General features: G+C 44.2%; 1 protein-coding gene across 1 annotated transcript in view; it reads left to right on the top strand.

Annotated features, from left to right (window-relative positions):
- fndc1 (fibronectin type III domain containing 1) overlaps nucleotides 1-15,480 on the top strand; it is a 331,091-nt gene that overhangs the window by 290,447 nt on the left and 25,164 nt on the right. Inside the window, exons 20-21 of the mRNA XM_067989150.1 lie at nucleotides 2,725-2,804; nucleotides 5,625-5,654. Of these exons, the coding sequence (XP_067845251.1) occupies nucleotides 2,725-2,804; nucleotides 5,625-5,654 (110 nt within the window). The remainder of the gene's footprint in view (nucleotides 1-2,724; nucleotides 2,805-5,624; nucleotides 5,655-15,480) is intronic.

The raw sequence follows: 15,480 nt of genomic DNA, 5'->3' as shown, positions 1-15,480 counted from the left end.
CATTCGCAACCCCTCAAATAATGAAGCAGTCCGAGCCCGCATGCAGCAAGACCTGGACAACATCCAGGCTTGGGCTGATAAGTGGCAAGTAACATTCGCGCCAGATAAGTGCCAGGCAATGACCATCTTCAACAAGAGAGAGTCTAACCACCTCCCCTTGACATTCAACGGCATTACCATCGCTGAATCCCCCACCATCAACATCCTGGGGGTCACCATTGACCAGAAACTTAACTGCACCAGCCATATAAATACTGTGGCTACTAGAGCAGGTCAGAGGCTGGGTATTCTGCGGCGAGTGACTCACCTCCTGACTCCCCAAAGCCTTTCCACCATCTACAAGGCTTAAGTCAGGAGTGTGATGGAATACTCTCCACTTGCTTGGATAAGTGCAGCTCCAACAAGACTCAAGAAGCTCGACACCATCCAAGATAAAGCAGCCCAATTGATTGGCACCCCATCCACCACCCTAAACATTCACTCCCTTCACCACCGGCGCACTGTGGCTGCAGTGTGTACCATCCACAGGATGCACTGCAGCAACTCGCCAAGGCTTCTTCGACAGCACCTCCCAAACCCGCGACCTCTACCATCTAGAAGGACAAGAGCAGCAGGCACATGGGAACAACACCACCTGCACCTTCTCCTCCAAGTCACACACCATCCCGACTTGGAAATATATCGCCGTTCCTTCATTGTCGCTGGGTCAAAATCCTGGAACTCCCTTCCTAACAGCACTGTGGGAGAACCGTCACCACACGGACTGCAGTGGTTCAAGAAGGCGGCTCACCACCACCTTCTCAAGGGAAATTAGGGATGGGCAATAAATGCTGGCCTCGCCAGTGACGCCCACATCCCGTGAACGAATAAAAAAAAAGAATTGTTGTTTGACCTGGGAGTGGATTTGATTGGAAAGTTAGACAACTGTTGCTGCAGAGTTGCACCATTTTGTACCAGAGCTGTCGTACCAGTACTTCATTCAAAAAAAAAATCCATTTGTAAGTTTCAGCAGTGTGCAAAAGATACAGTGAGGGAAAATGAAAGAAAACATTCAGGCTAGACGATTACTGATGGGCAGAATCACTGCTGATGGAACCTGCGATTTTGGGCCAGTGACTATAAGAGGCAGCTCCCAGGTTTCAGATTCAATCCCTTTCCAACACTTGCCAACTGACTTTTTTTGGTCATTACTGCTGTGGGTGGAACATTGCCAGTTAGAAGTTGGTCTTACTTCCACACACCAGGAAATAAAATTTGCCTCTGAATGGCTAAGCTTCACTTTTTCTTTTATTTTTATATACAAATCTAGCAACTACATGAAAAATATTTTACCAGTGTGCAATCTACAAAGATTTCCGATAATGTACTCAGAATGATGGACATAGTCACTTTAACTTTTAATTTAGTGTCTATTAATGAGCACGAACACAGCTGCTTGTAGTTGAGTGATTTATTCAGAACGTTCTGTGGCAGAAGAAATGAGAGAACGTTATTTGCAGTCAGCTAGTCGAGCGTCTAAACCGAAAGCAGTGCATTTTCTGCTGAAATTAATAGAAAATGCAGCAGGTTCCCCTCATGGCCTGTGGATAAAGACATCACCCAGTGTCCAAGAAGCCATGCAGACTGCAAGCCCCCAGTTCAGTTCCCAGCCTGTGCCAAGTTAGTTGCGCTCAGCCAGGGCTAAAGGCTGAGGCCTCCTTTGCCGCTTGGCTAAGGGGAGTATAGTGCTAGCCAAGGTTCATATTTCTGATTGCTGCCCTGCAAGAACAGGATTGGTAAAAACAGGATTGCGTTCAGTTGTGATGCCCTCCCCATTTGCATAGCTCTCCAGCATTGAATGCCTAAAGCTAGTGAAAAATGGCCACTTAGATGAGGGACTGCCTGCCTGCACCTGTGGAACTGTACCCCAGCCGGTGTCGATGTCATCAGGAGGGAACAGGAGAGAGTAAAATATTGGGTGTTTTAGTGATGTTATTGCTGTTGTAATAATTTACGTGTATTTATGTAGCACCTTTAACATGGGAAACGGTCTCAAAATGCTTCACAGAGGTGTAAGGAAATGAGAGTTTGGGGGTAGTGACCAAAAGCTTGATCAAAGAGGCAGGTTTTAAGGAATGTCTTAAAATAGGAGAGTGAGGTAGAGCAGCAAAGGGTTTAGGGAGGGAATTCCAGAGTATAGGGCCAGGTGGCTTAAGGCACAGCAGCCAGTGGTGGTGGGAAGGGAGGGGAAAATGCACCAGACACCAGAGTTAGAGGAATGGAGTGTTTGGGGAGAGGATTGTGGGGCTGGAAGAGGTTACAGAGGTAGGGAGGGAGTGAGACCATGTAGGGATTTAAACACAAGGATAAGAGTTTTAAGTTGGAGGCATTGCTTACAGCTGCTTTAAGTTGGGGGAGGGGTTTGGGGAGGTTAGGAGACATGCATTGTATTTTGTACTGAGAGATTTTTGTGTTTTAATTAATCACTGGCCTATATTTCTGAGTACTCGCTGGCGTTGAGGAACTTTGCCTGCTGCCAACACGTATTGGAAAATGGAGGCCACTGCGTGCTCCTGGTTGAATACCGATTTAACTTTCATCGACTCTGACTCATTAAAATCACTGCCAATTGCGAGGGATGTTATGCAATGTGCTATCAGCTTTAACTGGAACAGTGGATTGGTAGCTTATGTAACCCATCCTTGTGAACTAAATAATTAATTGCTGATATTTGCTCCTTTTCAGATATTATTTTAAAATTCAAGCAAAGAATCCATATGGTTATGGACCCATCAGCGAAGCCGTGTCTTTTGTTACAGAATCAGGTAATATATGGCATTTAGAATATGTAGTGGTTATGGTATCAGATTCACAACCCAGATACTGAGAGCTTGGGTCATGTGTTCAAATCTCACCATGGCAAATTGTGAGATTCAACTCTAGTAATTTATGGGCTGACACCAGGAAAGTTGCTGGATTGTCATAAAAACCCAAATGGTTCACTAATGTGCTTCAGGGAAGAGACACTGCCACCCTACCCAGTCTTTCCTACAGTGACTCCAGTCCCGCACTATGTGGCTGACTCTTGGGCCAGAATTTTCTTCCTGAAGCTGTGCACCAAGGAAGGTGGGCTGGGAAGATCTACCACTGAACCCCTGCCCCTAAGACTGGACTCCATACTTTATCTTCCCCCCCACTTTAATCACACTGAAGATGTCAGCTGGCCACCATCTGCCCTCCCTGCCCACATTTAAAAGAGGGGGTGGGGCTTGGTACTCTGGCGGAATTCCCTTCTTTCCCACCTCAGTACCACTGATCCACAGCAAGAACGGTACCTGAGAGGCAGTAAAGAGACTGTTACAATGTTAGGCAAGAGGACTCTCTGAGAGGAGAGAGAGGACCTTAATTTGGCTACCTCTCCTCCTAGCTCCTGCAATTACTGGCTAAGTATTGGAAGGGCTCATTCAGAGCCATCCAGCACTGAACTTTGCTGCACCTTTCGTGGACCGTCCATTTCCAGTGCTGTAGCGGGAGCCTCACTGCAGCAACATCACCCCAGCAGTGGCGGACTTCCTCTGCAGGGCCCACCATGCTTTATATAATTGACCCCAACCCAGGTAAATGGATTGGGGTCACAGCGGTGCGCAGAAGACCCACTTCCAACAGGGGCAACAAAATCCGGCTGTAGTAGCGACAGTGATTCCAGTCCCGCACTGTAGTCATTGATTACTTGTACACTCACTTGTATAAGTAATCAATCAAGAAAGAGGCTTCTAATCTCTCAGGACATTTAGGGATGGACAGTAAGAGTGGCCAAGACAGTGTTACCGACGCCTCAAGAACAAAATCTAAAAAAACATAATAAATTTTGGTGTTTATAGGGAACAATTCATCATGCTGAATATTCTTTAGCAGCCACAGTATTGTGATATTAGGTACAATAACAACATCCTTGGATCCTAGCACAGTGCCACTCTTGGTGGGGGCATTGGTCAGAGATGATCGCTGTGGTGCTAATTCTCCTAACCACACTTCCTATTGCGAGTGCAGGATTGCTGATTTATCCCTGTCACGTTCTTGAAATTCTACAAGTTTTGCATTTGGCTGATTTTCCAAATGCCCGTTCCTGTTGTGAGGCCCTGCCCCCTGTATGTGCATATCAGAAAATCCTGGACAAGATCCCCACAATCTCCCGTCCATAATGAAAGCACGCTTTTGAAAAATTGGGTCTCTAAACCTCCGAGTTCGTGCCGATAGTTTTCCAATATGCGCTGTTGAAAGTTGGAAAATTCCGGCCCTAATGTCTTCCTTTACTTCAGTAGTAACTTCACAGAATCTTACAGCACAGAAGGAGGCCATTAAGCCCACCGTGCCTGTGTCGGCTCTTTGCAAGAGCTATCCAAATTAATCTCACTCCCCTGCTTTTCCCCGTAGTCCTGCAAATTTTTCCTTATCAATTGTTTATCCAATTCCCCTTTGAAAGTTACTATTGAGTCTGCTTCCACCACCCTTTTCAGGCAGTGCATTCCAGATCAGAACAACTCGTTGCGTAAAAAGATTTCTCCTCATCTCCCCCCTGGTTCTTTTGCCAATTATCTTAAATCTGTGTCCTCTGGTTATCGACCCTTCTGCCAGTGGAAACAGTTTCTCCTTATTTACTCTCTTAAAACCTTCATGACCACTTAAGGGTTGAAATTCCTCTCGTCAATAATTTTACCTAAAATTTGGGGATGTCCAAGAGGAGGAATTTCATTTCCTCCATGGTCCTGACCAGATGTTTAACCTTAGTTGTCATTTATATTTGTTTTTAAAAAAAAATTAAACCAGTGATGTACAGCAAGCAATTAGGAAGGCAAATGGCATGTTGGCCTTTATTGCAAGGGGATTGGATTATAAGAGCAAGGAGGCCTTGCTGCAGTTATATAGGGCTCTGGTGAGACCACACCTGGAGTACTGTGTACTATTTTGGTCGTCTTACCTAAGGAAGGCATTTACCTGCCTTATAGGGGATGCAACAAAGGTTCACTGGATTGATTTCTTGGATGAGAGGGTTGTCCAATGAGGAGAGATTGAGTAAAATGGAGCCTATATTCTCTGTAGTTTAGAAGAATAAGAGGTGATCTTATTGAAATGTATAAAATTCTTAGAGGGCTTGACAGGATAGATGCTGAGTGGCTGTTTCCCCTGGCTGGAAAGTCTAGAACTAGAACTATTCTCAAGATAAGAGGTTGTCCATTTAGGACCGAGATGAGGAAAAATTTATTCACTGAGAGTTGAGTCTTTGGAATTCTCTATTCTAGAGGGCTGTGGATGCTCAGTCATTGAGTATATTCAAGATTGAGATTGATAGATTTTTAGACACTAAGGGAATCAGGGGATTTGAGGATAGGGCAGGAAAGTGGAGTCGAGGTAGATCAGCCATGATCTTATTGAATGGCGGAGCAGGCTTGAGGGGCCGATATGGCCTAGACCTGCTTCTATTTCTTATGTTCTTATGAAGTCTACTGTGGTAAGATTGTGTTATGTTTTTACATTTTTCATGTAATAAAACTTGTTACTTGTTAATGTAATGGTTTACAAGTGTTTCATTAAAGAGGCCAAATTGTCACTGGTATTTGAACAATAATGTTCTTCTGTTCTTACAGATGACCCACAAATCATTATCAGACCACCTGGTAAGTACCCCAAAACACTTTTTTACCTGAAACATTAATTGGTCATTTTGTGAGTTTACGTATGCATAATCAGCGTAACCAATTTGTGATCGCTGCAATTTTCTGTTCATTAATTTTAATGGAAGAAAAATCCTGATGAATCACAAGTTCCTGGTGGATGCTCCCACTGTGCAAAGTTCTGCATTGGGAGCGCTAACTCGCAAGTTTAGCACTTAAGATAATTGCCTGTGCCAGCTTTTTAAATTCCGACTAAGTCTTATTCAAAATTTAGAATGGAATCATTTAACACAGATGGTTCAAACAGATGTGGATCAACACAGCACAAAGTTTAATATTTTTCATTAAAATGTTTTCTTCTACCCAGATTGGAGGAGTTGCCACTACAATTAACATCATTCAAAAATAGTAAAACCCAGTGAAACAGAATTGCAAGTGTATGGGCACAAATCTGGCACAGAGCCTCACCCATGAATGTATGTCAGTAATTTGGGAGAATATATCTCCTCCAATAATGCAGCCCTCCCTCAGAACGGTACTGAAATGTCAGCCTACATCATGTGCTTACATCTTGGAGTGGGGCTTTAACCCATGACCTTCTGACTCAGAAGTAAAGCCCTACCACTGAGCCAGGTTGACTTTTATAAATGTGGACAAATGAAATGATGATGGAAAAGTTGACAGGAAGTATGTGCAGACGGAAGATTTTTATTATGTGATCGATATGTTAATAATAAAGGCCACTCATTTATGGTTTTAATCCACAATCATCTGACTCAGAAATGAGAGTGCTACAATTGCAGAGGCTCTGGCCACAATCTTCCAATCCTCCTTAGATACGGAGATGGTGCCAGAAGACTGGAGGATTGCAAGTGTCCAAAAAAGGGGAGAGGGATAAACCTGGCAATTAAAGGCCAGTCAGCCTAAGGTCGGTGGTGGGAAAACTTTCAGACAATAATCAGACAAAATAAATTGCCACTTGGAAAAGTATGGGCTAACAAATGAAAGTCAGCATGGGTTTGTTAAAGGAAAATCGTATTTGATAACTTGATTGAGTTCTTTGATGAAGTAACGGAGGGGGCTGATGAGGGTAGTGTGGTCAATGTTGTGTATATGGACTTTCAAAAAACATTTGATAAAGTACCACATAATAGACTTGTCAGCAAAATTAAAGCCCATGGGATTAAAGGGACAGTGGCAGTTTAGATACAAAATTGGCTAGGAACATAGGAACAGGAGTAGGCCATTCAGCCCCTCGTGTCTGCTCCACCATTTGATAAGATCATGGCTGATCTGTGATCTAACTCCATATACCTGCCTTTGGCCCATATCCCTTAATACCTTTGGTTGCCAAAAAGCTATCTATCTCAGATTTAAATTTAGCAATTTAGGGGACAGAAAGCAGAGACTAGTGGTGAACGGTTGTTTTTCAGACTGGAGCAAAGTATACACTGTTGTTCCCAAGGGGTCAGTATTAGAACCACTGTGCTTTTTGATATATATTACTGACCTGGACTTGGGTACAGAGGGTATAATTTCAAAGTTTGCAGATGACACGAAACTTGGAAATGTAGTAAACAATGTGGCAAATAGTAACAGACTTCAGGAGGGCATAGACAGACTAGTGAAATGGGCAGACACATGGCAGATGAAATTTAATGCAGAGAAGTGTGAAGTGATGCATTTTGGTAGGAAGAATGAGGAGAGGCAATAAACTAAATGGTACAATTTTAAAGGAGGTGCAGGAACAGAGAAACCTGGGTGTGTACATGCACAAACCTTTGAAGATGGCAGGACAAGTTGAGAAGGCTGTTAAAAAAGCATATGGGACCCTGGGCTTTATTAATAGAGGCATAGAGTATAAAAGCAAGGAAGTTATGCTAAATCTTTATAAAACACTGGTTAGGCCTCAGCTGGAATATTGTGTTCAATCCTGGGCACCACACTTTAGGAAGGATGTCAAGACCTCATTGCCTTACATGCAATCTCCCACTAAAAGCTTAACGGGAAATGTAATTGCTTGGTGCATGCACTTATCAACACCTCAGTTATGGGCTGCAGGCATCTCATGGAAACCAAAGGTAGCTCTCACTTTTACATTCTTTTCAAGAACATAACACAAGACAGGTGGAGGAGTCCAAACCTTTGCCCCTTTGCCCCCTAAGAGGAGGAGACACTTCCAGTATAGAAACAAAAGACAGAAATGGAAGAAGCAATAGTGGAAGGCAGAGAAAACAAGGGTGAAAAACAAATATGGGCCATAGTGCTAAATAATACTAAGATGACTAGCAATCTTAAAAAGACAAGTCTAAAGGCATTGTGTCTTAATGCGCGGAGCATTCGCAATAAGGTAGATGAATTAACAACGCAGATAGATATTAACGGGTATGATATAGTTGCGATTACGAAGACATGGCTGCAGGGTGACCAAGGATGGGAACTGAACATCCAGGGGTATTCAATATTTAGGAAGGACAGGCAAAAAGGGAAAGGAGGTGGGGTAGCGTTCTTAGTAAAGGAGGAAATCAATGCAATAGTGAGGAAGGATATTGGCTCGGAAAATCACGATGTGGAATCTGTATGGGTGGAGCTAAGAAACACCAAGAGGCAGAAAACGTTGGTGGGGGTTGTCTATAGGCCCCCAAACAGTAGTGGAGATGTAGGGGAGGGCATTAAACAGGAAATTAGAGATGCATGCAAGAAGGGTACAACTATAATCATGAGTGACTTTAATTTACATATAGATAATTTACATATAGATAAATTAGCAATAATACTGTGGGGGAGGAATTCCTGGAGTGTGTATGTGATGGTTTTCTAGACCAATACGTTGAGGAACCAACTGGAGAACAGGCGATCCTAGACTGGGTATTGTGCAATGAGAAAGGATTAATTAACAATCTTGTTGTGCGGGGTCCCTTAGGGAAGAGCGACCATAACATGATAGAATTCCTCATTAAGATGGAGAGTGAAGCAGTTGAATCTGAAACTAGGTCCTGAATCTAAATGAAGGAAATTACGAAAGTATGAGGTGGCTAGGATAGATTGGGGAACTTTACTAAAAGGAATGATGGTGGATAGGCAATGGCTAACATTCAAAGAACATGTGCAGGAATTACAACAATTATTCATTCCTGTCTGGCGCAAAAATAAAACAGGAAAGATGGCTCAACCGTGGCTTACAAAAGAAATTAGGGATAGTATTAGATCCAAAGTGCCCAGAATGTTTTTTGCATTTGGAAATAGTTTGTCCTTTGCATCATCTTTCAGGCAGCTGCACCTCTTGCTGAAGTGTTTACTCCCCATGGGGTCCTTCATCCTCTGGGGCTTCTGTGGTGAAGCCTATCTGTAAAACACTGTGCAGCATACAGTGCACCTCTACAGTTCTTGAGACCCTCCCTGGACTGGACTGCAAAATGCCATTCTGGCACCTTTGACATGCCTGCTCTGTGTCCTCTGGTTGAATGAACCTCATTGTTACAGTGCTCAACTGAGGTCTGGAGAAAGCGCACAGAGATGTCATCAGCCATACCCTTGATCTTCAAGGATTCACCCAGACACTTGCCTTTCTGTGGTAAAGAGTGGTGGCATGGCAAGTTACTTAAAATAAAGGCATTGTGTCATCTGCCAGAATCCTTATTGAGATCACTGTTTTACCTGGTCAGAAAGGCGGAAGGTGTGGGGTGGGGTGGGTAATTGGGAGCACTCGGCAAATGGCAAGCGACAGCAGCAAAAAAAAAATCAGCAGAAATGGCACAGTAACAAGGTTTTTAAAGCACTTGTAAATGTATAAGCTGGCCCCTCCCAGGTAGTAGCTAGAAATCCTGGGTGCCCGTTTATACTGACACACTTACTGCCGCTTCCTGGGGCTGCAATGTTAAAAGATGGCAACAGGCTCTGGGAACTGGCAGTGAATACCCAAATGGAGTGAGAGGGCCTTTTGGTAGTCTTCTCTTCCCACAGATAGCCCCAAAGATTTATCTGCTGAAGATCTATGTCTCTGCTAAGGCCCTCAGTGAGGGGCCTCATTCCAATCTTTCACGTGCTTCTGGTCCTTTAAGTCCCACATCGAATCTTTCAGTGGTGCAGTAACGTGCTCACTGAAGCACTGCTGTAGTTTCCTTGCCAGCACTGATAAGCTCCCTCCTGATGGTGGGAATCCTGCTGGAACCCCTGGTTGCATCTCTAATAAGCCCCATCCCAGGAAAATGTTTCAGGGCTTGAGCAGACACTGAGGGATAGATGGAAGTACTGCCCCAAAGAGGAAAATCCAGGCCCATAGGCAGACAGGGCTTCTTCTCATCCCTATCTGCTGGCTTCAATTACTGTCCCTGCAGGAGTTACCTGGAGCTTACCAGGTTCTAAGAGGGCTTGACAGGGGAGATGCTGAGAGGCTGTTTCCCCTGGCTGGAGAGTCTAGAATGGGGGGAAAATAGTCTCAGGATAAGGGGTCGGACATTTAGGACTGAGATGAGGTATTTCTTCACTCAGTGGATTGTGAATATTTGAATTCTCTACTCCAGATGGCTGTGGCTGCTGCGTCGTTGAGTATATTCAAGACCGATAGATTTTTGGACTCTAAGGGAATCGGGGATACGGGTATCGGGTGAGAAAGTGAAGTTGAGGTCAGCCATGATCTCATTGAATGGCAGAGCAGGCTCGAGGGGCCGTATGGCCTACTCCCGCTCCAATTTCTTATGTTCTTACATTAAACTTAAGGTTAGGGCTCATGGATGTTGCTCAGATTAGAGAAGGGTTCAAAGTGGTGAATCCCAGGAGTCAGTGCTGAGTCCTGTTTCATTCTCAGTATAGACTTAGACATCAGGGGCATAATATCAAAATTTACTGGCAACACAAAAATTGAAGATTTGGCAGTGAGCAAGACTGTAAAAAAAAAAACTTTAGGAAGACATAGACTGGTTAGCTGAATGAGCAGATAGGTGGTAGATATAAATTTATTTGGAAAAGTGTGAGGAAAAGCAAGGATGCACTGAATGAAGAGATGCTGAAGGGGTGAATGAGAAGAGGGGTTCAAATACAGTCTAAAAAATGGCCACTATTATTTTTGAGTTTATAAATTGGGAGAATACAGTCAAGAGTAAAGAAGTAATGATAAAATTCTACAAGGCAATAGTTAGGCCACAGTTGGAGTGCTATGAGCAGTTTTGGCCACCTCATTATGGAAAGGATATTAAAGGCCTAGTGCCTGCACAACATGAATTCATCAGGATGATGCCAGGAATGGGAAACTATAGTTATGAGGCGATATGTGAGATACTGGAGCTATTTCTACAGGAGCAAAGAAGGCTAAAAGAACATTTAACAGAGGTTTTTAAAATTATGAAGGATTTTGATAGAATGAATAGGGAAAGACTGTGGCCTAGAAATTTGGGCACAGGGAGCAATCCCTGTGTCTGAATGGTGGGCCTGAGGCACATCCGATATTGGGCCTCGGGCCTCATTACCATCAGGCCGATGCGACGCTAGTAGGGGGGCCCTCGGGTAAATCATTAAAGGGGATCGGGGAAAGGTGCGAGAGGTACCGGTAGCCTGAGGGGGGTGGTGGGATATAGCGGCACCGATTGGAAGGGACAGAGTTGACGGCCATAGGGGAAAGCGGTTGGAACAGATATTCCTCCTCTTATGTCCTATTACCCCTGCGCTCACCAATCTATTCACCGACACATAAAGAAAGAAGGAAGAACTTGCATTTTTTAGCGCCCTTCACGACCTTGGGAAGTCCCAAAGCCCTTCACCGCCAATGAGATACTTTTGAAGTGTGCACTGCTGTAATGTAGGAAATACGGCACCAATTTTCACAGAGCAAAGCGCCACAAGCAACAATGAGATAAATGACCAGATGATCTGTTTTAATGGTGTTGGTTAAGGGATTAATTTTGGCCAGGACACCCTGCTCTTCTTCAAATAGCGCCATGGGATCTTTTACATCCATCTGAGAGGGCAGAAGGAGCCTCAGTTTAACGTCTCATCTGAAAGATGGCACCTCTGACAGTGCAGCACTCCTTCAGTACTACATTAAAGTGTCAGCCTAGATTATGTACTCAAGCATCTGGACTTTAGACCCATGACCTTCTGACTCAGAGGTGAGTGCTGCACTCAGCCATGGCTGACAGCCTTCATCTGCAACTCCGTCCATTACCTTACCCCTCCCTTCAACTGCAGCCTCATTTAGCCGTATGTTTCTGTTCACACGTTCTGCACTTCCAATTCTGGCCTCCTTTGTATTATTCCACCCCCTCTTCCCACCACCCCATTTTCAGCTATAATGTTTTCCGCTTTGTACTCTGGAACACTCTAGCAAAGCCTTTCTGGTTTAGAATCATGGAATGGTTATAGCATGGAAGGAGGCCATTTGGCCCATCGCGTCCATGCCGGCTCTCTGCGAGAGCAATCCAACGAGGCCCACTGGCGCACCCTTTCCCCATAACCCTGCAAATTTTTCCCTTCAAGTACTTATCCAATTCCCTTTTGAAAGCCACGATTGAATCTGCCTCCACCACCCCATCAGGCAGTGCTTCCAGATCATAACCACTTGCTGTGTAAAAATGTTTTTCCTCATGTCGCCTTTGGTTCTTTTGCTTATCACCTGTTCTTCCGCCAATGGGAACAGTTTCTCTCTATCTACTCTGTCTAGACCCTTCATGATTTTGAATACCTCTATCAAATCTCCTCTCAACCTTCTCTGCTCTAAGGAGAACAACCCCAGCTTCTCCAGTCTATCCATGTAACTGAAGTCCCTCATCCCTGGAATCATTCTAGTAAATCTCTTCCTCTCTAAGACCTTCACATCCTTCCTAAAGTGCAGTGCCCAGAATTGGACACAATACTCCAGTTGTGGCCGAACCAGTGTTTTATAAAGGTTCAACATAACTTCCTTGCTTTTGTACTCTCTGCCTCTATTTATTTAAAAAGTCCAGAATCCCGTATGCTTTTTTAACCGCTTTCTCAACCTGCCCTACCACCTTCAACAATTTGTGCACATATACCCCCAGATCTGTCTCTCTATTCCTGCATGCCCTTTAGAATTGTACCCTGTAGTTTATATTGCCTCTCCTCTTCCTACTAAAATATATCACTTCTCTGCATTAAATTTCATCTGCCACGTGTCCGCCCATTCCACCAGCCTGTCTATATCCTCTTGCCGTCCATCACTATCCTCCTCACTGTTCACTACACTTCCAAGTTTTGCGTTATCTGCAGATTTTGAAATTTTGCCCTGTACACTCAAGTCCAAGTCATTAATATATATCATGGTGGTCATAGTACAGACCCCTGGGGAACACCACTGTATACCTCCCTCCCGTCCAAAAAACAACCGTTCACCACTACTCTCTTTCCTGTCACTTAGCCAAGTCACTTATCCATGCTGCCACTGCTCCTTTTATTCCAACTTTGATGACAAGCCTATTTTGCGGCATTTTGTCAAACGCCTTTTGGAAGTCCATATACACTACATCAGCCCAACCACATTGCCCTCATCGGCCCTCTCTGTTACCTCATCAAAAAACTCAATCAACTTAATTAAACACGATTTGCCTTTCACAAATCTGTGCTGGCTTTCTTTAATTAATCCACACTTGACCAAGTGACAATTTTGTTCCGGATTATCGTTCCTAAAAGTTCCCCCCCCCCCCCCCCCAGGTTAAACTGACTGGCCTGTAGTTGCTGGGTTTATCTTTATACCCTTTTTTGAACAAGTGTGTAACATTTGCAATTCTCCAGTCCTCTGGCACCACCCCCGTATCTAAGGATGATTGGAAGATTATGGCCAGTACCTCTGCAATTTCCACCCTTACTTCCCTCAGCAACCTAGGATGCATCCCATCCAGACCAGGTGACTTATCTACTTTAAGTACAGCCAACCTTTTTAGTACCTCTTTATCAAATTTTAGCCCATCCAGTATCTCAACTGCCTCTTCTTTTACTATGACTTTGGCAGCATCTTCTTCCTTGTTAAAGACAGATGCAAAGTACTCAATTAGTACCTCAGCCATGCCCTCTGCCTCCATGCGTAGATCTCTTTTTTGATTCCTAATCGGTCCCACCCCTTCTCTCACTACCTATTTACTGATTTTATGCCTATAGAAAACTTTTGGATTCTCTTTGTAGCCAATCTTCTTTGTTATTCCTCCCTCAAAAACTTCTTCAAAATCTACCTCTTCAGTCCTGTTTTCTGTCACTACAGCTAATCCTTCTCACACATTTCTTGGTTCTGAATTACTTTGGAACAAGTTCTTGTTGTCGTTGCTGCTGTGATTCCTGCAGCTGGGCACCATGGTCAGGAGTTCTCATAGTATCAGAAACTCCTGCCCATATTGTATCATTGCATGAGTCGCATCCAGCAGCAGCAACAGGAGGTAACGGGCTTTGGAGCAATGCTTTGGGACAGCTTGGGAGGGGAAAAATTTGGAAGAACAGGTAAGTTTTTGTTTTTCACTTGCCTTAATGTGGTGCCAGGAGGAACAGGTGTGAACCTCCTGGCTTCACATAATACTGTGGACTGTTCCTAACCGATTTTGTGAAGGTGCCTCCAGTTCACTGGTCTTACGGAAATGAGGCCAGGGACCCAATTTGGAGCGAGCTTTGCATGCGCGTTCCAAACAGCACAAAACCAATTTCTCCCTCAACGTCTCAATAATAACACAATAAGGCATTGTGCACCAACATTTCTGTTTCCTGTGCATGGAGAGCCCCCCTGTGGTGTGGCGTTGAATAACTTACAAAGTCTTCCTCACAAATGAGAGATTGATAGCAGCAATTTAACAGTGAGATGTATTTATTCTATGAGATTTGCTCCTTTTATCAATATGGAATTCGAAGCTGATGTCTGTTTGCTACTGGCTTGTAAAACATCACATCAGAAATTATGAAACTATCATTCCTACAGAATCAAACTAAATAACAAATGGGGGTACTGAATGGGAAGTTATCAAATGGGGTGTTTATTCATGAGTAGTGTTTCCTTCATTAGTGTAATAACGTAATGTGTATTGATGCATATTTTACTATATACATATATATATATTCCAGTTTTATGTTGTTTTATTAATTTAAAACAACTTTACTTTTGATCGAGCCATTGTCTAGCAGGAGGTGATGCTGTAGTGCAGGGATATCAATCATATGGCCTGTGATACAGTTTAATCCGCTCCACGGTGTTCTTTTAGTATTAGTTACAGTTAGCAATGATTAGTGTTGCATTAGGGTTAGGGAATGGGACACCAATCTCCTGGGTGCTGCTTCTTACAGCCCGAGAGAACTGCAGCTTTAAAATTTTGCGTGGCAGCATTCCCCCCCCCCCCAAACCGGTGGGATTGGGAGATTGGGGCTCAGGGCAGGGGGGAGACAGAGACAGGGACAGAGAGAGGGGGAAATGGGACTGGGACTTGGGTGGTGGTGGTGGTGGAGAAGGGAATGGGGTGGGGTGAGCATAGGGCCCATCATCTTCTGCGGAGCCGGGAGCAGCAGCAGCAGCAACGTGGTGAGTGGGAGAGGTACCAAGAAAGGAGTCGCTAGTAAAGGGGTGAGTGAAACCTGGGGACCTAACTGTAGGTAAATTGTGAAAGATTGTTGCCACTGGTGGATAAATGGAGAACAGGGGGATGGAGATCTAGGATTCACTCTGGAAGCATCACAAGCTCCAATACACGGAGGAGTGAGTATGGACTGGCAATGGTCCACAGTAGTGCTGAGAAGCTGGGAGAAGCATTCCTGCACCTCCACGCTCCACAGAAGGGGAAGTAAAATAAATTTTCCCTGCTATTTCTTCAGCGGCCTCCAGTGATTCCTTTAAGAACAGCTGTTTAGG

This window comes from Heptranchias perlo, chromosome 8 (genome assembly GCF_035084215.1).
Source record: "Heptranchias perlo isolate sHepPer1 chromosome 8, sHepPer1.hap1, whole genome shotgun sequence".
In the NCBI taxonomy this organism is placed as follows: Eukaryota; Metazoa; Chordata; class Chondrichthyes; order Hexanchiformes; family Hexanchidae; genus Heptranchias; species Heptranchias perlo.
This window is presented reverse-complemented; position numbering and strand designations above follow the sequence as displayed.